At 37.6% G+C, this 23,725-nt stretch overlaps 2 protein-coding genes across 2 annotated transcripts in view; one reads left to right on the plus strand and one right to left on the minus strand.

The window, feature by feature from the left end:
• Positions 1–856: 856 nt before the first annotated feature.
• On the minus strand, positions 857–11,524 carry LOC115214786 (tctex1 domain-containing protein 4-like). Its single transcript, XM_036505184.1, has 4 exons — positions 11,118–11,524; positions 7,584–7,677; positions 2,736–2,826; positions 857–1,117 (listed from the first exon to the last, which is right to left on the minus strand). The coding sequence occupies exons 1-4, from the start codon at positions 11,244–11,246 to the stop codon at positions 952–954; spliced, it is 480 nt and encodes a 159-aa protein (XP_036361077.1). The 5' UTR covers positions 11,247–11,524; the 3' UTR covers positions 857–951.
• A 7,131-nt stretch (positions 11,525–18,655) lies between these two features.
• The window catches only part of LOC115214912 (trimeric intracellular cation channel type 1B.1), a 44,763-nt gene continuing 39,693 nt past the window's right edge, over positions 18,656–23,725 (plus strand). The window contains exon 1 of the mRNA XM_029783971.2: positions 18,656–19,440. Within this exon, the coding sequence (XP_029639831.1) occupies positions 19,311–19,440 (130 nt within the window). The 5' untranslated portion in view covers positions 18,656–19,310. The remainder of the gene's footprint in view (positions 19,441–23,725) is intronic.

Below are 23,725 nucleotides of genomic sequence, written 5' to 3' on the forward strand. Positions count from 1 at the left end.
TATCTAAAAAAAAGAGTTTTATTTTACTCAACATCTGCAAAGCAGTCAACTGTATGCGGCACACAAATCTATCAAAACTGCTACTCTTTCAGTTCCATCTGTCATCTCTTGTCTCAGTGGCTTCCTGTCAGATCTTATTGCATGTGCTACTGAAGTTCTCTTCACCCCAAGGTTAAGTTTTCTCCTCTATGCTCTTTTTCTTATATATTGATGATCTACTTGTTACCATATCCAACATGCACTCATATTCAGATGTTGCCAGCCTTCATTCCTCCCCAACCTTCTGTATCAAAGCATCATCTATTTGCAACCTCGACATCTTATGCCAAACCTACACTGACTCTAGGAATAACAGCCTGAGATCTTCCACTGGGGTCATGTTAATGTTATCTCTGCCAAACACCACTGTCACTCATAAACATCAAGCATCAACAGTTCTGGATATCTTTTTTAGTGAACATGCGTACTCAACATTGCAAAGATTAGGCCTCCTCTCATCTCAGTTGCTGATGCTACACACACACACGGTCACGGTAGACTGCATCCAATGAAAGACCACCGATGTGCTGATTCCTCTGCTTCACATTTTGCTACTACCATTGCCTCTGCTCCTTTGAGCTAGCTCACATGTCCTGTCTTAACTCGCTTCTTGCACTGACGTGGCCTGTATTGTCCCTTGCTCTAAACACTAAGTCTGGTATTTTCTCCAGGACACCCCTCTGGAATTTCCACCTTGTAAGCTGTTCCAATGGCACATGAAATATGTCAGTCTTGGAAGGCCATATCAAAACCCCACCAAAAAAAAAAAAAACATCTTGAGATAGCAGATATTGTTTTTTCCTTTTAAAAATGTCTATTTCTAAGAATTATATAATTTTATTAACAACAAACTCCTCAAAGAATATAATTAGAAAGTTATTTGATTGAAGACTATGTGTAAGTGCTTCAGTATCATTCACAGTAAAAAGCCACTATCACCCCATGTGCAACTAAACTGCCGTTTTCATATACATATTCAGCATAACCATCATCTTCAGATGATTGCAATACCTTCCTGCTCAGCGCCAAGTCCTGTCGTTTTTTTTCTCCTATTAGAACTGTGCATACATATTTGTAACTGAAAAATGAAAGGGAATAACTTCAATAGTAGTATGCAATAGTATAAAGTGGTAAAATTGATAAGAATTTAACCACTGTGGTGTAAAGTAATCTTCGGGGATGGGGGGAGGTACCCTCAAAATGATCAAGTCAAAAATGCAACTGGACTTTCTTTCCAACCTGTGGGTATGTTTATCAGCTTTATTTAATATAGACGCAGGCGTGGCTGTGTGATAAGAAGCCTATTTCCCAACCACATGGTTCCAGGTTCAGTCGCACTGCTTGACACTTTGGGCAAGTACCTTCTACTATAGCCTCGGGCCGACCAAAGCCTTGTGAGTGGATATGGTAGATAGAAACTGAAAGAGGCCCATCGTATATGTGTGTGTCTTTGTGTCTGTCCTCCACCTCAGATTGACAACCGGTGCTGGTGTATTTACATCCTCGTAACTGTGTGTTCAGCAAAAGAAACTGATAGAATAAGTACCAGTATTTAAAAAAATAAGTTCTGGGGTTGATTCAGTCAGCTAAAAAATTCTCCAACGTAGTGCCAACAGCATGGCCGCAGTCTAATGACTGAAAGAAGTAAAAGAGAAAAGATCTGTCTTCCATACTGGCACGGGTTGAATAGTTTGGCAGGATCCGAACTGCAAGCCTGTGTCGAGCACCAATGTCTACTTCGGCATAACTTATATGGCTGGATGCCTTTCCTAATGCAAGCCACATTACATAGGGTACTGAGTGCTTTTTTTTTTTTCGTGTCATCTGCTAAATAACTTGCAAGACAAAAAGAAGTCCCCTCAACTGCGTGGGGTTATAGTAGAGAGAGATGTGGCTTCATGTCAGATGTTGAGAAGATAGAGGGATAAAAAACATGATTCACAAATGTGCTGGATGTCCATAAATTACCTTTACAATTTGAAGTGTGGAAGTTTTAAAGATAATTTATGGACACCCTGTGTATATGTGTGCGCATCATTGGTTTGTTTCAACGTCCATTTTTCCATGAATTGGACGGGGGCCTATTTAAACCATTACCTGCTTTCAAACAAATATCTCCTATAGTATAGTACTTTGAACAGCACATGGTTTCACACAAGCTTGCAAACATACGACACAGCATATATATAATTGTGTCAGACATTTGTTTACGACAAGGAGACACGAGCGCACAAACATATACACGGCAGGCTTTCAGTTTTCCGTCTACCTGGTCCATTCAGGTTGGTCCGGGCTATAGAAGACGCCCAAGGTGCCAAGCAAGAAATTCCCAAAATAACCTATCACTAGTAATAGTAGTATAGTAGGGTGAGAAATAGCGAACTGTCTGTCAGTGTTTACATTATAAGTTAAAATCCCCCCTCAGTTGACCTTGCTTATTGTTATTTAACCCCAAGTCAACCCCACCTTAGCAAACCTGTGACCAGCAGCATTCTAGTCATACTGTTTTCTTGTATATATAACCCTATGTTTTCACATGACCTTCTTTTTTAAGATGGTATGGTATGTTTTGAGGGAAATTTTGTTTTGTTATTTTTAGCAACCCAAATGACTGCTTATAGACTCCTTCGTAGACACTGGTATGTGAGCTTGGAATGAATAAAAATAGTAATATGGTGATAGGGGTTTTTACCTACCGTGAAAAGTTCAGCTGTTTGACTTCATTTTTGATGGTGTTACTCATAAGGATAGCTTTCTTCTTTGCTGTATTTTCATCATATAATGTTCCTGCATGATAAATAAATATCTACACAGCTGTGAACAATGCCATCAAATGTGGACTATCTCAAACTGCATCTACGTGTGTGTGTGTGTGTGCATTTATGCAGATAAACAAATTAGACACATTAAATACATCATGATGTATTTAATTTATTTGATGTGTCTAATTTGTTTATCCACATAATTGCCTCTATACCTGCTCAACTTGATCCCTCTTATAGCCTGTCTTTACCTTGTGGAATGATCCCCTGTAAAGACATCGGAATCTAAGTTTGAATCTTTTGAGCACTACTAAGTGTCTTCTATACGGAGAATCTCTGGATCTCATCTGTGAACTATATATGTAAGTACACACATACATGTGTGTGTATATATTGTATATAACACTCACAAATATAATAAAGTCAAAAAACAAAAGGAACGCAGCGCCGATAACGGACAGCCAACAACCATTGAGATGGTTGCAAGAATCAACGAAAATTCTGGAAAAAATATATAGGCGCAGGAGTGGCTGTGTGGTAAGTAGCTTGCTTACCAACCTTATGGCTCCGGGTTCATTCCTACTACATGGCACCTTGGGCAAGTGTCTTCTACTATATCCTCGGGCCGACCAAATCCTTGTGAGTGGATTTGGTAGACGGAAACTGAAAGAAGCTCGTCATATATATATTATGTGTATGTATATGTTTGTGTGTCTGTGTTTGTCCCCCCAACATCGCTTGACAGCCGATGGTGGTGTGTTTACGTCCCCGTAACCTAGTGGTTCGGCAAAAGGGAATGATAGAATAAGTACTAAGCTTCCAAAGAATAAGTCCTGGAGTCGATTTGCTCGACTAAAGGCGGTGCTCCAGCATGGCCACAGTCAAATGACTGAAACAAGTAAAAGAGTAAATAAACTGAGTGGAAATCGAACCAGTGAATGTGTTAGTTGATAAGGGGTAAAGATTCTCCCCAGACTAAACAAAACCAAATAATGATATTTTGAAAGCATTTAATACGTATGTTTCAGTATTATACACTGTAAAATATAATAGCAAGAGCTTTTTCGGTTAATACATTTCAAAATATTACTTGACTAGTGGAACCGTGGAAGTTCCACAAAACGAGAAAGGATGATTTGCATTTTATTTTTATTTTGCTAAGTTATTTCATTTCCAGTCACAATAACATATTATATGGTTTTAAAATTACCTTCTGCTGAAAGCTTTATACTTCTTTCTCTCAACAAATTTTTTTAACCGTGTAATTTTCCTCTTCACTTCCTCTAACCATATAAGTGACAGTATAATGCATCAGCTGGCTATCTTCTCTCTCACACTCACATACTCTCTTCCTCTCTCTCACTCTCACTCCTCCTCTTTTTTCCCCTCTAACAAACTGTAATATTCTTTACGAACAGGTAAAAGAATAATATAGATTTAGTTGAATAAAAAAAATACTTTCCACTATCAACACACCACCATCATCATCACTATAGTTTTCAAATACGAAGGTCATTCCAGTTTAGCTGTTTGTTTATATCTACTTTTTCTTTCTGTCGATGTATCTCTACTCTAACAATACAAACGCTCTCTGCATCTATCTGTCTGTCTGTCTGTCTCTCTCTCCTATAATGTAAATTCAGTGCCAAAAGGAACGTTCTACTGTTTGAGAGAGAAGACTTTATTTACAAAGTGTACAAAGAGAGTGTGTGAATGCTAGCAAGGTGTAGTATCTGGATGCGTGCGACAAGTGTTTTGTGTCTGTGTGTTTGTGTGTGCGACAGAGGTGTATGCATATAACACAGAATACAGAGCATAAGATTAGCATATTGAGTGAAGATGGAATTTGTTTACCAGTTCGTAAGTGAGGTACACAATAGCAAACAGTTCTATAACAAGATGTTGTGGACACGAGGCAGAGGCCGATTGGGCACATGTCGTGCAGCGGTTTGTGACTTCAATGCCGTGCCGAGTCTCTTGATACAGAAAGTTCTTCAGGTAGACTGTAACTGTTTTACCTCTGTGAAATATTCACAAACAGCGTGGAGTTTAAAACCTGGGCGAGTGCTGTGTACGTATTGCTATAGTCGACGGAGATAGAGACGACGCAGAGTTGAAGGACGAAGATGGTGATGGCGGCGGCAGAGGGAGACGACGTTGAGATGAAGGCGACGGAAATGTAGAAAGTCCTGTCTGTCGCTGGTGTATAATACCGTCTTCATGGCTGGAGCAGGAGCATGGCTGGCTGGCTGGTCGTCTGTCGCTGGAACTGGAACATGGCTGAGTAGCTCGGTGGTCAGTGATTAGACCTTAGAAGGTCTAGAGCCAAAGGCCTGGAATAGTGAATGCTGGGCTTTTTATAGGGTTAAAGTGGCTCAAACAGGGCATCTGAAAAACAGTATCACGAAACCTTATCCAAAGGCCGCGATTGGTTGGCTTACACACTGGTGCGAAATAAGTCCAGAGACAAACTGCGCCAATGCCAACCAATCAGAGCAGTGGACACAACAGGGTCAAACTAGCCAAAGATGGTTGTTAACTACCCCGAGATTATTCTTAATGTGTCTCTCAATCAGTGAGGATATCAGTTACGCTACAATGGTAATGATGTCATGTTATTTACGCATTTTGCCTATGGTCGCACAAAAAACCATGGTAATACACTTATAATTGATAAATGCAAGAAAACGAAATTTAAAAGTTATGCAACGATTTATTTCTGCTAGATTTCCTAAATTATAATATTTTACATGTAGACTATACGTGTTAATATCTAAAATATTGACTGTGCACTTACAATAATCTTTAGACCCAAACTTTTGAGTTCTAATTATTTGTTACTAATCCTTTCTAACTGTGCCCATTCTTATTGCAGGTTACAACTAATCTTTCATCTCTCTACATGCTAAACTCTATAGAAGCGAATTTCATTTGAAAAGTTTATAAAATAACTAAAGTTACTAACTTCGGCACCATTAAATGCAACACATAGGAACATCAAAATGTTCCATACTTTTGTTTTTTTTTCCTTTAACCTTATCAGACATTAGACTGCGGCTATGCTGTGGCGCCGCCTTGAAAATTTTTAGTCCAACGAGTCGATTTTAGTACTTATTTTTTAAGCCTAGTACTCATTCCACCAGTCTCTTTTGCCACGTTACAAGGACGTAAACACACCAACAACAGTTATCAAGTAGTAGTGGGGGTAACCAGACACACACACACACACACACACACACACACACACACACACACACACACAGGTGACTGGAAAGCAAACCTCTTATCACAGAACCACGCCTGCACCTAACAATACATTTTATTTAGAAAAGGTCATCATAGGAAAGAAAAGAGCTTTTAGCCTGCATAACAACATGAATATTTAATTATCCTAAATATTATAATAAGGCTTTAAACAGAAGCGGCTTCTCCAATGAAGTTCAATATATACCCTGACAAAATACTGCTTATGCTAAGAATACCAGAAGGATGCTTACATAGTTTAATCTGCCTTTCAGTTTAAATATTAGTTTTAATATTGCTTCTTCTTTCCTAAACTTAATCAATAAAACTACCCTGCTAAACAAGTTTTATAAGAGATTTTTTTAAAAGCAGGAATGGCTTTAATGCAAGTTAGAACTGTACAAATAACTTCTGCATTTTCCTCATCTAGGATTTGTAGTGGACGCTTAGTGAAATACTTTCTCTCTCTCTCTGACATATATAACACAAATACGGACGTAGCAGATAACAGCTAACCTTCGGCCGTTTGGGCCTTGTTGTGTCCATTACTCTGATTGGTTGATATTGGCGCAGTTTGTCTCTTGCTGTATTACGCGCCAAAGTGCAACCCAACCAATCACAGCCTTCTGATAAGGTCCCGTGACAAATCTTCTAAATTCTCTGATGGAGCCTCCTAATCTCTATAAAGCTAGATCAACAAACAGTATCTCGTCTTTGGTTCTAGTCCTTCTAAGGCTAACCTCTGACCACAGAGAACCCAGCGACAGACAGCCAATTCCAACGTCAGACAACATCAATTCCGGACCTCCATCTCCGTCGCCTTCATCTTAACGACGCCTCCACCACCGTCGACTTCATCTTAACGACGCCAACAGCAACTTCGCCTAGGTTTAACTTCTCACTGTTTGTGAATAATTCACCATGGTTAATAGTAAGCTCAACCTGCGAGTACTTTCTGTACCAAGTAACCCGGCACAGCATAGCAGCCACAACCGCTTACACGACATGTGTTCAACCAGCTCTGCCTTGTGACCTCAACTTCTTGTTACAGCTTCTTCAACTATTGTGTAACTTACTACGAACTGGTATATATCTTCAACTTGTGTCTGAACATTCATCTAGCGTCCTATTGTAACCACTTTCTTTGCTCTGTATTTTATCTCACACGCATACAACCTTGTTTGTACACACCTACACATTATGTATGCATGACGGCCTGTCTATTATTATTGTTCTTATTATATATGTACTTATGTCGCGCACACAGACACACTCTGCTAACACACATATACATTATGTATGCTTCTCAGACTGTGGTAGGAAATGGAAGAGAAAAATAGACCACATATCATGGTTGCTGCGGTAAGAACCAGTAACACAGCAAGATATTGAGTTATCAGGGAGTAGGTCTCTATGTTTGCACCAGAGTGGATTCTCCTAAAGGCAGTGAAAGAGATGCATTAAGGCTACCGTCAAAAATAGACACATTCCATTCAGCAGTTTTGAACTTGTCAGCTACTGAAAAAGGCTAAAACTTACCCTCTAAATTACCACGTAAACAATCTTTTATAATTACTCGGGCTCTGTCTGGGATAAAAGGAAATTCAGCATGCATTGGATGTTGTGGATCATACTGTGAACATAAAAAAGAAAAGTACGAGAGCACTAATATAAACAAACGATAAAAAATTATATGACGGTAATTGTTTGAGAAAGGTAGGTGACGTGAACGGCTGGAAAACTACGTCTAATTACTCTCATGTGAGTTTGTTGCAATCGAAACTTTTGTGATGTCAAAGACAAAAATCATTGGTTTCTATAAAGTTTTCAAGCGTGAGAGAAGACTGGTGTGTGATATAGGATGTAAGATGCTAAATCTTTTTCAATACCAAACTCTCTCTGATAACAATGTACAAGACATTTAATTTTTAAAATATTCACATTTGGATTAAATGATTAATGTAAAACTTAATCATTTTATTAAATCATCCCATGATTTTAATTATTTTGAAAGATAACTGAAATATGATACCAAAAAAGGGTTAAATATGGTTCTACAAAAACAGTACTGGTAGGTGCTGATTACAAAGAGAAATTCATTGTGTTAAAAAATATGGTGAAATCCCTCATTCGGAAAAAAGATAACGGCTGGCAACAGGAAGGGCGTCCGGTTGTAAAAACAATGTCTCAATAATATATTCATTTAATCCATGCAAGCATGGAAAAACAGATGTGAAACGAGTGAACAAAGACGTGAATTTCGAAGTGTATTGATTGAGGATGATCTTGTTGGACTGAAGTGACCAAAGAATATTTCACACTTGGTAACAATTTACACAGAGGTTCTCAGATGGACGCCAGCCGAGATGTTCTGAGAATTTGGTGAGAAGGACGTTTGTTGCCAAGAATAGTCAGCACAGTATTGATCAATTTAGTTGATTTGAAGTTCCGGATAGTTTAAGTGTTGAGGTTGTTATACAGAAGGTTCAAGTGGAGAAGATGGTGCAAAACTGTCCAGATTAGCAAACTGATTTGAGGGCTTTGTAATAGGACTCAGTGAGATAGCAATAAAGAAATGAGTTTAAAGTTATTTAGTAAGATGATTCAAGCGGTGTCTACATACAAAATAGGAAGGAGATTCGTTCAGACGTTTATTGTATCTTCGGCTTTATCGTTGGTGGTAAATATGTCATCATAAATATGTCATCATTAAAAGAAGCGCTGATAGGGCTGGTGGTACAGTATAGGGCTAATAGGGCTGGTGATCCCTCTCTTCAGAGGGTTGCAGCTTGCTGAAGCAATAAATTTTGCGCCTTCAGGTGATTTTTGTTCATTTTGTTTCATTGTGACAGAATGTGAGTGTTGTGTATTTCGTTTCGTCTGCCCTTTCTGTTGCCAAAGTGTTGCACGTAAGTCCCAATACTGGGCCACAACAGTCCCAATATTGGGCAACAGCAGTCCCACTATTGGGCCCAATACATGACCACAATAGATTTGTACTCTAGCTCTCATACTTAATAAATATACAAGAAATCACTCAGTGGTAACATTGAGGAGGATCTGAATAAAGGAAATTGAAGACAACATCACTATATTAACGAATGAATGAGGGTCAGCAAAAATACTTCTCAAGTAACAAATAAACAACTTTATGATCTAGTCAACTATAATGGTTGTATCGATGGACACCGGGTTAGTTCCTAATAGATATAGACACTCAACCATACCTCCCGTCAAAAATGGGGGTGGGGGTATTGCGTAAAAGGAAAAAAAGAAGTAAAAAGAAAGACCTATCATTACTTAACGAATTAGACAAGAAGAGATTCAATATGAAAAGGAAAAGAACCCAGATAACAAAAAGATTTATGATCAGTTGAGAAAGCGAACACATTCTGGGAGTAAAAGAAAGGCTGAAACCAAGCATAACAGTAAAATTGTGCAGAATAAGATACAGTAATCCCTCGCTATATCGCGGTTCACCTATCGCGGTTTATTATTTAAGCTTGCGCCGATTCCCCCGTAGTGTTGTTTTGCATTTATAATAAAATAAATATATACAAAATTATAAAAATGATTTTAAAAATACACAGTACTGCTTCTACTTCGCGGACTTTCGCCTTTCACTAGAAGACATGCCAACAGAAATTCAGGTATATTTTGAGGGTCATCAGCACTCAATACAATAAAAATATTCAATGGATTAGAATGAATGAAGAAAATTTTAAAAAATAGCATCGCAAGCATGGACTATCAACACGGTGTTCACAACACATTAAGAACAGCAATTAGAAATCACCAGAAATTTACAAAGTCCCTAATTTCAAGTAGCTCACTAGCACCCGTGGATATACAGCTAGAGAATTCAGTGAAGTAGTAAGCAGACAAGAATTGACGCTTAGTTGGGTGCTGGAAGGGAAAAACCACACTAATCACTTACAATAAAATTTCCAGATACCGCACCATATAAGCCTTTATTACGTCCATACAATTTTTTAAAAACATGTAATAACTATAGTTTAAGTATTTTGGAGTCGTATTCACAAGTGATGGGAAACAGAAGACTGGGTTGGATGCTAAAATTGCATGTACCCTCAAAGTAATGCTACTTGCTGTCTTCAATTCGGTTTTCGTGCCTATCCTAACCTATGGTCATGAATGTTGGGTAATGACCGAAAGAGTACAATTGTGAATACAAGCAGGCAAAACGGGTTCCTTCAAAGGTTCTCTGGAGTAATGTTACTTGACTGGGTGAGTAGCTGAGAGGTCACAGCTCCGACTCTACCGACATGGGACAAGAACATCGCAAGAAAGAATCACAAGACGGATTCTTTGAGCCAAACTGACCGGTAGTAGACCTAGGGGTAGAGAAGAAAGAGATGGTCGGATAATGTCCGTAGTTTCAGTTGGTTACACTTGGGAATCAGCCGGAAAGTGTAATGACTTCTGATAGGACCCCATGAAGGAAATATTTGAGAACGCAACTCCCGCAGGCCTCATAGGAAGTGTGAGCGGACTTGGATGGATGAACGGACGGATGGATGGGAGCTAATAGTGGGTGTTGTGAAGGTATGATGGAGAGGTGAGGCAGACGTTTAAAAACCTTGGTTTTAAATTTATTTAAAGTCTCTTCCCCATTGTTTTGAAATGCAGGATACAAAAAAGGAAAAAAAAGAAAAGAAATAAAATAAGAAAAGAAAAAGAAAAGATAAATCTCGACAAAAAGGGAGAAATTTCAACTTATGTGGAGCAGCTATTCTGAAAGTCTGCCACCACAAATTTGTGGAGAATTAATACAGGCTTTTTAATCGGCCTCTCTACTTGAATTATTATTATTTTTTAGAGCACAGAAAGATGAAAGATAAAGTTACCTTCAGCAGGATTCGAACTCAGAATGTAAAGGGAAACAACTAAATACTATGTGGCATTTTGTCCAAAACAAATACTTCTATAATACATCAGGTAGTTCTATGAACAATAAACAAACCATTTTGTTTTATTACAAGTTATACCTATATATCGAACGATCAACCTATGCTGATAGGTAGCTAACCAGCCAAATGTTGGAATATTTACCTGAGGTTTCGGTTCATTCTCTTGTGGTTCAGGTTTTACAGAAAAGACGGACACTTTGAAAGCTTGACTTTTCTGCTTTGTGTCATGGAAACTAGTGTATCTAGATGTCATTCTCCTTATCAAATCCATGTTTTTCTTTTTGGTGTTGTTGCTATTGATGCTACTGTTCTGTTTTAATTAATACTGTTATTATTGGTTTTGTTATTGCAATTGTTATATCCAAATCAGCAAAAGGATCCTTCTTTTCCTTAAAGTTAATCAAAATCCGACAGCAAGTGATGTATATGAAGAAGAAAACGTAACATTAATTATAAGAAAATAAAAGAATGGCTGCCAAGAACGCTTCATTTAGGAGTTTTTCAATGGATAAAGATGAACATACATTGTATGTTGTAGAATATGATTTAGACACGTGCTATGAAGTTAATGTCAAACTCACTGGTAACTGTCAATGTAATTCGATTGCTTATCTCAATGAATTTCAGACAATTCCACTTAATCTACTTTTTAATACAGAGTATCCCAACCTTTTTTTGCCTCGAGACACCCTTGCCAAGCCTTTCAGTAATCCATTGCACCCCTATTAGAAAAACTAATGTGACAGTTGTTTTTTTATTCATCTGTGTAAGAAAACTGTGTACCTGGAATTGATAATAAAAAAATTTCTTTATTTCACCAATGTTGATATAATAATCAATAAAATGGATGACAATACAAAAATTAATAGACAACAATACAAAATATAAGATGTTGCGATTTTTTTTTACAGCATTAATTGGGCTCAGTGGCCTGAACTCAAAGGCCACCAAGATCCACATGGTATTTCTACCTTCCGATGTTGAAAGAATAAACTACCTGTCAACCTCTTGGATCAATTTAATCTATTATTCCCTCCCAAAATGCGTAGCTCCCGTCTGCGTTATCTTAAAAACACATCTTAAAAACAAATTTTTCTTAAATGTTTGTCTATCTTTCTTGAAAGCATTTGTGAATCTGTTTGGTTTACGGTCATATTTGTGCTTTACAATATTGGTAATTCTGTCTAAGCTCTGTTTGAGAATTACTCGTTGACTTTTATCACAGAAACGCCAAAATCACCACCACCACCACCATCCAGAAATACAAAGCAAAGAGGGAACTTCTACGTGATTGCTTGACCTTCAAGAAATAGCGGCTAAATCTTTAAATCAAACCGTTCTGTCTTTAATAAGGAAAGGACACATTCAGTAATATAGCCCTAAAAAGATGGGATGATCACAGCTGAGGCTTAAAAATCCCCATGCCTCTAATGTATGAGCATACTTGAAACGGTGATTTGAGAAAGGAGTGAAGTGGATAGCATGATCACAAAATACCGAAAGTGCAAATTCTGCTTTGCTGGTTTCACAGACAACATGTGAACCTGTGTAGATGGCGGGCAGTAGCCGAGAGATAGGGAAGTCTCATTCGGGGGATCTATAGGACGATGAGGAAGATGGCGTAGTCAAACATTTCGGGCCCAAATAGATGAGAAGTGCGATGTTTAGGGACATCTGATAGTTTGGTCAATAAAAGAAAGAAAACTGTGCCTTTAAAAAGACGGGATAGTCACAGCTGGGTTGGTTGCAGTAACTATAACAACGATGAATCAAGGAGGGAGCCTTCATCACGTCGTTTAATCTGCTAGAAATAGCATCCAAACCATCCATAAACTACACTATACTACTATAAAGAAAGAAAGGAAATGGTCAGAGGTATGGGTTGAAAAGCGACTTAAGAGGGATGAAGATAGAATTTGAGGGAAAAAAGGGTATGATTCAAAGTCTCGAGTCAAGTAAAGAGAAGATCCGTGTCCAGGTAGGAAGAGGAAGGGAAAAAAACAGTGATCAGAGGAAGAGGAAAACAAAGAGTAATCCGAAATGTAGCTAAAGAGTTATAGAAGTAAAAGACTCTCGTGAAATATTCTTAATTCATAGAGAAGATAATGTGGGGAAAGAGGTTGGGAAAAGAAATGTGATGTGAGAGGGTCAAGATATTTTAAATTTAGAACGGCCGAATTGTTTGACCAGTACTAGTACACATCTTTACTCCCATTTACAGGTACAAACGTGTACATAACATAAAGACAAGCAAACATGAATATATAGGAGTATATACTCACACACTGACGCCTGTACACATTCTTTCTTATATAGGAGTATTTCAAATAGCACATTCTACATTAAACTATCAGAAAAGAAGACACCGAAGAAAGGAAAAGGAAGGCAGAAATAGGAAGTTGAGGCGTGTATTAATGGTAGAGTAGAAGTTCCCGAGTTGAATGAAGCTGAGGCAGTTTTCCTTGAGTTTGCGAAGTCAATTGAGCAATAATATTGGAAAACATTACAGACTAAGAGGTTGTCTGGAAGTTGCGACCGGGTGAATTAATTGACATACTCTAGGTGTGAGACTCCCCGCTGTTACAGATATTTAGGAACTGGTCACCCAAATAGCATCTCGTTACGCCTCTGCACATTGAATTATAAAGTTTGCATGCTATACACTACGTTACGTTAAGTTAGATACAGAGGAAGTGGTCGGTAACATTGACCGTGGACTTGGGGCACCGTAGAATGGACGTTAAATCTTTAAGAAATCCCGTAAATTTTTGTTTCGTTTTGATGAAGAATGAAAGCTCGGGTGAGTTTGGAGAAGTTACGGTGACCGATTGTAGGAAACGGTCTTTACGAAGGATGGCATGTTAATGAGGAGGCAGGGGATCCGTTCACTAGACAACTGTCCGACAATTAAGAATTTTAGTGCGAGCATTGGGGGGTGGGGGTGAAACAAGGTAAGGAGAAGAAAAAGAAGAGAAAAGAATGCATTAGGCAGCCTTAGATGAGAACTTGCTGGGTCAGAATAGAAAGGGCACTTTGCAGTATCAGTTGCAGGAATAGAGGGGCACGTATCAGTAGAGCATTTGATGTCACAAAGTTATGTAAAGGCTTGTCAATTAGTAATTTTTTTTTTTCAGAAATCATGCAGCCCATTATAGCAAGTTCCGCAATTAATTTGATACTGTAGGGTGACCACAGCTGAGAGCATAGTCCAAATGACTGAGGATGAATGTCTTCCATAAAACCATCATATTTTCTTGGTCCCTTGTTCTGAAAGTTCTCAGAATCCATCCAGAAAGAAACAAGGAGAGAAAATAAAGAATGTGTAGTGGCTAGCGATCTATCATGGCGAGTCTATGTAAATATATATGTGTGTGTGTGTGTGTGTGTGTGTGTGTGTGTGTGTTCACCCCACACACCCACACACACATGAAATTTGTTGGCTTGATATTTCGAACTTTGATCAAGGTCAAGTTTGAGACATTGAAGTTCTCTATCGCAAACTTTCAGTAGTGACACATCACCGATAAGATGTTCGGAGAAGTTTAGGTGCGATTATGGATGTAGAGATGGCTGTGTGATTAAAGATTTCGCTTCGAAATGACGAGGCTTCGGGTTCAGTTTCAATACGCGTTAGCTTGGAAAAAATTCTCTTCTCCTTGACTTAGGACCCGGTTCTGTCATGAGCCCCAGGAATCATAAGGCTGGAACTTAGACCGTATAGATGACTATGATTTCAACACTCCTCTTGCACGTGACACCGGCCTGTCGCAGAGTTTACTTCCCAGCTATTACTGGAACTCATTTACAACCGAGTGGGATGTAACAACGCAAAATAAATTGTTTTGCTGAACGCACTGGTCTGGGAGTCGAGACCATGATCTCATGATCATGAGTGTAACATCTTAACCACTAGACATGCATCTGAGCCAACAGCTTGTGAATGTAATTTGTGGCCCCAGTATAGGTGGGGTGAAGAGAGAGAAAGAGAGACAGACAGACAGTGTGGTCGACTTCACGGGTCCGACGAGGGAATCTTAGATTAAGTTGGGAGAGTATCCACATCAAGTAAACTTTTGGCTCAAGTGTTGAGTAAAATGCTACTCAACACGAAACGCAAATATTGATATATTCTCTATGATAACACCGTGTAACACGATTTTTGTCCTTGGGTAGCAACTGTTATTTCTTATTTGCTTACCTCTAGAAAGCATGAAAATGGCTTATATTACCTTTAAACTTTGTTTTTGTTATATTTATTCTCCCTTTAAAAGCATGGCTATAATGCTCCCTCTGCTCATGATCAGAGATACACATATTATTAGCCACTAAGAAACATGCTCAAGTGTTTAAGGTCAAGCAACTGACATGTAGATCTATGGTATTGAGCAGAATATTTTTCTATGATATTCTGCTTCAGCCACTCAACGCTGAATCTGTCCGAAATGTAATGGAAAATAGGCCAGTTTAAAAAAATTGATGTCCAGGTCACAAAAGCAAAGTTTGAAGTAATTTCCTTTGATTTCTAGATAGAGGTAAATAGGAATTAACACGTACTACACCAAAGACAAATAAATAAATAAATAAACAAATAAATAAAAAATTTGCTATGCAATGTGATTTGAGGATTGTTCCGTTTTGGCTTAATACTTCATAATAGGCAATACCCTTCATACCCAACAAAACTCAAAGCAAATCCCTTTTTGGTGCAGTCCTAGTTTGAAGATGGATTCTCCCTTTTCATTGAATGCTTGTCATTGTCGTTGGCTATGATTATAGTGAGCTCACTTTTCATCACTTGAGCCGGGTCTACCTAAGAAAGGTCGATAGCAAGTCTTACTCTTCAAGAACAAGCAGAACGCAAGTCTTTGATCAAGTTCAAAAGTAGTCAGATAATGAAGACTCTGTTGCGGTTTGTTAGTCTTTTACTTGTTTCAGACATTTGACTGCGGCCTTACTGGAGCATCACCTTTTAGTCGAAGAAATCGACCCATGGACTTATTCTTTATAAGTCTGGTACTTATTTTATAGGTCCTTTTTGCCGAACCGCTACGTTACGGGGACGTAAACACAGGCGATAGTGAGGAGGACAAACATAGACACAAAACACACACACACACACATATATACGCGACAGGATTCTTTCAGTTTCCATCTACCAAATCCACTCACAAGGCTTTGATCGGGCCGAAGCTATAGAAGACACTTGCCCAAGGTGGCACGCAATGGGACTGAACCCGGATCTATGTGGTTGGAAAGCAAGATTCTTACCACATAGCCACGCCGGCGTCTATCATTGTCAAAGTTGATGTTGTAACTATAATAGTTTGAAATAAAGCTGGCTGCGTATATTACAACAAAAGCCAACCCGGGAACATTTAGCAATATTAAAGGAAGGCTAAGTATATATATTAGTACATACATAAATTATTGGATCCTCACTGGTAACGAAACCAGGATGTAGGGATTGACTTAACTGTAATTGCTCGGCAATTTGTTATCTAGAAAGCAAGAGACAAAAAAGATATGAGTCAACCGAAATTTGTTAAGATTCCTCTCTTGGTTTGCGTCGCGGGAGCCGAGGTCTGTCTTGCTTGAAATGCCAAGAGCGCTCTACCATGATTTAGTTTAGAAAACTGCTCAACTAATGAAAAAAGGGCGCGAATCTCAAGAATACATTTATGATAGCAAATTTGTGTTTGAGGTTCAAATTCCAATAGACACTTTTCCTAGTTCATGGAAGCGTTTTATGATCGAAATGTGACTTGAACTGAACTTTGCTAATTCTTGTGCGGTTTGCTGGGGATTTTCCCCAACAACGATTTTCAAAAGCTCAGTATTAACAGAAGTTGGTCGTCCAGATTGAGGCGAATTTGCGAGAGAAAAATTATTCCCTGTCCGGACACTTAAAGCTTCATTTTCATAGGCAAAAGAAATATTTCTTGCCGCTTTCATTGCTACAGAAACCTTTTTGAGTTAATGCAGCATGCAGTGTCTGATATGAACTAATTTTAACAAGGTAAAATCGATACGAATGTAACCACTATGATACAAACTAATCTCCAAAGAAAGATAAAAACCCATTAGAGTGTAAAGTATTTAAAAAGTGATCATGTCAAAAACGAGACAGGATCTTTTTTTTCCCAATATAATATTCTATTTTTATATTTATTTGTTAAAAGCGTTCGTAATTCGATATTTGTGTAAACAATATGTTTATTAAATAAAATATATTTTTGGTTAACCAGGGATTGAACGGTGAATGCATATTTTTTTCATTTTCAGAAACAAATCGAGAGTACCAGTTGACCATTGGAGTCGACGTACTCCACTTGCCTCCTCCCCCGAAATTACTGGCCTTGTGCCAAAATTTGAAACCAATGTATCATGAGAGTTACTACTTTCCCTAACTAAATGAGGCTCACACACACACACACAAACACACACCCGCACGCGCGCACACACACACACACACACACAAACACACCCGCACGCACACACACACACACCATTTTTAGAAAAGCATGAACCCGGAGAAGAAGCACACTCTAAGAAGTAGAGCGGTCAATAAATTTTTCTGGTGAAGGCCGGTTTATGGGGTTACCCTGAGTTTCACGTCCATAAAGGGTTTAACTTTATGGCGTATCGTCAGACCCCAAAACTTGATGGCCTAAGACCTCTTTACAGAGAATATATATATATATATATATATATATATATATATGTGGATATATACATATGTATGAGTATACACACAGACATGATGGGCTTCTATACAGTTTCCATCCACTAAATTCCACTCGTGGTTTTGGTCACCTCAACGCTATGGTGGAAAATACTCGACCAAAATATTGTATAGTGGGATTTGTACCTTATACTACAATCATAACAGAACAAAACTAACCATACAGTATTGCCCACATACATATTTGACTGACAATGTACTTTATTGACCCCAGAAGGATGAAGGTAATGGCAGGTCTCAGACAATTTTGAACTCAGAATAGAAAGGGCCTTAAACAAATTCTGCAAGGAATTATCCGATGCCTTAACAATTCTGCAAATACAACATTGTTTCATCGGGGCTGTTGACATGAATGGTCAGTTCCGGCGATTTTTCCTTGCAATTAGATGAGGATTTCTAACTTTTGTAGAAGGCTACAAATTTGTATGAGTGGAACATATATTACGTTACATCAACACTCATACGACTGCTTAGTTTATCGATACCGAAGAAATAAACGAAGTCTTAAGTTGCCTGTAAATAATTCCTTTCACATCTAAGATGACTTACAGAAATATTACAAAGTTAACCAGTACTTTATTTTATCGAGCCAGTGTTACGTGCATAGGTGACCACGAGTAAGATTTGAACGCACAATATAAAGGGCCGTAACTAAATACAGCATGAATTTTGTATATGCCAATCCATCGGATATGGCGGGATTTGATTGTGCTTAAATAATAATGATTGCTTACGTTGTTACTAGGCCATGAATATTTACGAAATCTTATACACCCGAATCAGCTGAACTGATTATAGTTCATTAATGTCATTTATTTTATCAAGAGCCAGAGAAATGCAAAGAAAAAGTAGCTGGATATAGTAAAAATCAACGCTAAAAAGAGTTATCTGTCCTTGGTAATAAAGACAATAACATTGATCAAGCGAGAAGTTTCATCGTCGTGCTAAAAGAGGGCGCTTTGATAGAGCCGAGCAAAGCTAAGCGTGTTCATGAGATTTCCTGAATGGTTTATGAATCAGTTGTGTGTAATTAGCCATAAAGTTAGCGGCGACAACAGTTGTAGTACTGGTAGTATTAGTAAAAATCGTCTGAAACAGGAGGGGTGTTATTATTATAAACTCTTTTCATCTTTCATAACTCTAACATAGTCCTGAATGAATAGTTGGTTAGCCTCCCTCACTTCCCTATCTGATAGCAGGAGTAACAATACAAATAATAATAATAACAGTCAATAGCGTCAGTAATAAATATCTTCTCAGTAATCACTTCGCAACGATTCCCCGTAAATAAAACTGAAACCCCGTTAGAATACCTACCTCCTCCTACTAACCAAGAAGAAAATCAGCAGCAGTAGTGGCAATATTACGAACCAGTAGTAGCAGCAGTTTTGGTGACGAGTGGGGAATAACGGACGAAAAATCTAGCCGTCATCACCTGTCAATAAGAAAAGCACCCCTGCCTATAAGCACGACACATCTTGCAGATTCTTCGTCCTCTGCTCTGCCATTTTTTCAATCCTCATCTCCGTTTCGTTGTTTTAAGTTTTTCCTCCCCATTTAATCACCACGGATCTCTCAACGCTAACCAACATCATGGATCCTCAGACATTCTTGAACATCGCTCAAACGGTCACCAAACTGAAAATGTACCCGTACTTCGACATAGCACATTACACGATGATGTGCTTGTCTGTTCGCGAGGACACCCCAAACCAGGATTCAGGTAAGGACTGTGTGTGTGTGTGTATATATATAGCAAATAATTATTTTGTCACAACTTATATAGTTTATTAAATTTTTTAAAATTTAAATCTTGATGAAATAATTTTTAGTCCATTATGATGAAAAACGTGGTTATGGTGGGAACCGAACATGATTGCTTAAGCATAAGGCTAATTAATTTCTTGTGATAAATACCGACTTATTCGACTCAATATGCACCACTGATGCTCATTTTACCGATCTCATTTGACATTCAGAGCAAGTCTATAATAATAATAGCTGACATGCTGTGAAAATTTAAGACTAGTTTCTCTTTCAGTTTCAAAAATCAGTGGGGGAGTGTGAGGTGGTTTTAATGAGGAATTTTTATTCATAGTATTTTTTTGCAGCGCTTTCAAATTAATGTGATTTCAATTAATTATAATAGTTATGACATTAATTGCGACTTAGAGCGTGTGTTTAATATCTGTTTTGTTTCAGAGAGATTTCTCAGGTGTTCCTGAATTTCTTTGCCTGTTTCAATTATATAATAACGTGTGTGTGTATATGTGAGGATATATGTGTGGATATATGTGTATATGTGTGGATATATGTGTATATATATATATATATATATATATATATATATATAAGCTTCATTATATTCAAGCTGGCAAGGAGTGAGCTGGATAAGTAGAACCTTCGAAGAGAGTGCCTTCTATCACATTACGTTCTGATTTCGAATCACACTGAAGTCGATGTTGCCCGAAAATAATAATTTTCTCTCTCTCTATATATATATATTAGTACAATCTAGTTCTATAATAAATCTAATTGCAGCTTTATGCCTAAAAGTAGTAATGACTGCGTGATGGTGTTTAGGCTCCGTGGTGGCAGAATCGTTAGTATGCCGGATAAAATGCGAGGCGGGGTTTCGTACGTCTTTACAATTTGAGTTCAAATTCCACCGATATCGAATTTGCTTTTCAGTCAAATTCTAGGGTCGATGAAATCGTCTACCCCCCCCCTCACTCGATTTCGGGTCAAGAACAATATATATGTATTTTCTAATATACAAAACCCGTGTTCAAAAAAATCTACCACACGCATTTTAAGGTATATTTACCGTGTTCATATGTATGCAGTTTATGTAAGTTTACAATGAGTGTGTGTGTGCGTGCATGCATGAGTTTTATGTATTTCGAGATATTTTGATATATTTTCTCTTTTTTTTTTTTTTTTTTCTCGGAAAATAATTCATTTTACTCTTTTCCATTCTGCTTCAAGTGTCTCAGTATTCTTTCGTAGAATCTTTATTGTGCTTCTCCCACCACACACACACACACACACACACACACACACATATATATATATATTATATCGTTGCTATTATTGTCGTAGGTCCAAAACGTTGCTTTTCCAGAAAGCGAAAAAATAGTTTCACCATTCCATAACAAAATCGTTATGTACTACACTTTGGCAAATTTTGATATCTTGGCATCTAAAGTAGCTGGTGATACGATAGTTAAACCAAAAGAACCGGCTATTGCAAGCAAAAATAAATGAAAAAAATTGGACATACGATAGTTTAACATAAAAGCAAAGATATATATATATATATATATATATATATATAAACTTTTTTCCTGTTTCGTTTTTTTTATTCTCCCAACATTCGTTCTGTTTCAAAATGAAAAAGAGCAAAAGAAGAAAAATTCTGACATTTCTTTAATATCAAACTCAACGGACATCTTAAGACGTTTCGTGTAACATTATATATATATGTATATTATATATACCCAAGCACTCCATGCACAATCATCTCCCTCCTGTGTGTAAAGAGAGAGGAACCTTTTTTGGGCATCTTGTTCACGAAAATTCTGTTTATCATCTACTTGTTTCGGGGGGAAACCTTTTCATACAAGTGACGTATATCTGCTGCTCTGTGTGTATATGTGTATGTATGTATTTTGGTAATATGTAAACGAGAGGAAAATCTTAAGACGACAAAGAATACTGCTAATCATACTGGCCTTTTCTATATAAGAATTTCGAATTATTCCTTGAAATAAACTGAATTCTCATAGGGTTACGATGTTTTATTTACTTCAAATATATGTCAAGGTACAAGGAATAGACATTCTTTTACTTGGAGTGTTTGTGTAATTACACTCACCCGTCTGACTTACACAAAATATACCCTGCCATGCTTTACGTTAAGATGCTTCATATACAAGTTTACAGTAGCCACCCTGCATCCATTTACACTAATATAGATTCACTTATATATATATGTGGGTTTTGGTCCGACAGTACACTACTGCTAGGTAGATTTAATACAAAATGAGTGTTACATAGCAGCAGAAAAACTTTCCATTATCTCTCTTCTTCGTCTGATATCATCTTTCACCAACAAGCATACACGTCACAATTTTACCATTTTGTAAAACATCTAAAATTTCCAGCACATGGAGACCGTTATTAATACTACTGTATTTATCAAAACCTTTACTATAACAATGATAAAATCGATCATCTATGTTGATCAAAATCAATTTGATAATCGAATATTCCAAAGAACTTGTTGAAAAACATTTAACAACTATGATTTGCGATATTAATGTATTAAAATGTCTGCTGGTAGAAATAATAGAACTTAATAAGAAAAATATTTTTCTGGCAAAGCAAATTGTTAAATTCTGTACGAATATATTCTGCAGTATATTGTTGCTATTTATTGTAAGTCGATCCCATCTGCTTTATTTGAAATAACGAAGTACATGAGTATAGGAACACCCATCTCCCGCGTCAACTAGAGGAAAATCTATATACTAAAAACAGCAACCAGACTCCCTTAAATATACACCCTATCATTTTCAGAAAAAGTTGTAATGTTCATAGTTGTAACGTCTTTAACGATATACTTACTCAAACAGAACAGATCGGGTATTTAATACCCGACCCGATCTGTTTGCAAATCTACTGACTGTTCCATCACCCGTTCCGTTCTGACTCACTTGAATGATATCAATGCTATATTGGGCTATCTGACGATACTAGTTATTGTACCTTGTAATTTCAGTGTTAAGTGTCTAGAGTTCGACCCCACGTTGGAATCATTTCACTTCCCTCTGCCTCAGAGAAATGCATGAACGTCACAAAATTTTATTAATTTGTTTCCCGTTTGTTTTGAATGAAACCTTGGTGCTTGTATAAAGAACAATAAAAGAGAAGCTGTGGTAATTTCTTTTGACTAATTACAATGCCAATCTTGTTTAGCTAAGTTCAACCACCATATCTTTTGGCATTTATTTAAATCGAACCACCCGGGAGGATTTTATCTTTGGATACCGACAGTATAAAGCATTTAACTTGTCTTTACCCCAAGAGCAACAAGAGCAGCAGCAACAGTAACTTCAAAATGTCACACTAATAACTAGAAACCTCAGCATCTTTGTATGGCCAGTCTATCTCCTTCCCACTCATACCTTTTGCCTCTTCATTTTTTTCCGTTAATTTCAAAGCTCCTTTCTCCATCCGTCTTTCTTTGTTGTATGAAAAGAATCGTTCATTCTATTATATAGCAGCTATAATAGTATCTGTAGCAGCAATGGTGGTGGTAGTGGGGTTGTTTCAGTAACACACACATTATGCGTATATAATTATATTTCATATATACAGTACGTGAGTGATCATAAATTATATACACGCACACGTATTTAATCACATACAATGTATAAAACGTGTGTGTGTACAGTCACGGACTAGAGAGGAATTTTTTCAAGGGCTACAAAATATTTTCAGAATATACATTTTCTGGGATCCCAAAGAATGCCCCTACATCCCTTCATTCATTGATTCAGATGTACGTGTGTCTGTATATTTTGGTATGTGTGTGTCTTGGACACGTGTATAATTTTATATATATATATTTATTACATTCACATATCAGAGACACAGAAAGAAACATCATACACACATTCGCATAGATGTTCTCTGCTGCTGCTCTTTGTTCCACATCCAGCTGCTGTGTGTCAAGAAGGGAGAGGGAGTCAAACTGACGCTGGATAATTAATACATGATGCTTTTCTTGTATGATGGGGAGAGGGAAAGCCTTGTGTATTATCTGTTTTCTTTCATCCAAGTTTCATTGTTCGAAGACTTCGCCTGTATAAATCTTAACTGCTTGTATCGGCATGTATGGAATAGCGCCTGTTGGTATGTAGTGGCTCATTTGAGACTACATTCCTCTTGCAATGCCTTCATATTCATGCAGAAAAGGGAATATTGTTCCCCCCCCCCCGAAC

The sequence above is a fragment of the Octopus sinensis genome, linkage group LG8 (assembly GCF_006345805.1).
Source record: "Octopus sinensis linkage group LG8, ASM634580v1, whole genome shotgun sequence".
NCBI lineage: Eukaryota > Metazoa > Mollusca > Cephalopoda > Octopoda > Octopodidae > Octopus > Octopus sinensis.

Coding starts and splice junctions, on each gene's coding strand:
- LOC115214786 (XM_036505184.1), bottom strand. CDS start 11,246: ATGGATTTGATAAGGAGAATGACATCTAGATACACTAGTTTCCATGAC. Junction 2,827..7,583: donor TTTACGTGGTAATTTAGAGG/GTAAGTTTTAGC, acceptor TTTATCATGCAG/GAACATTATATGATGAAAAT. Junction 1,118..2,735: donor AAACAGCTGAACTTTTCACG/GTAGGTAAAAAC, acceptor TTCATTTTTCAG/TTACAAATATGTATGCACAG.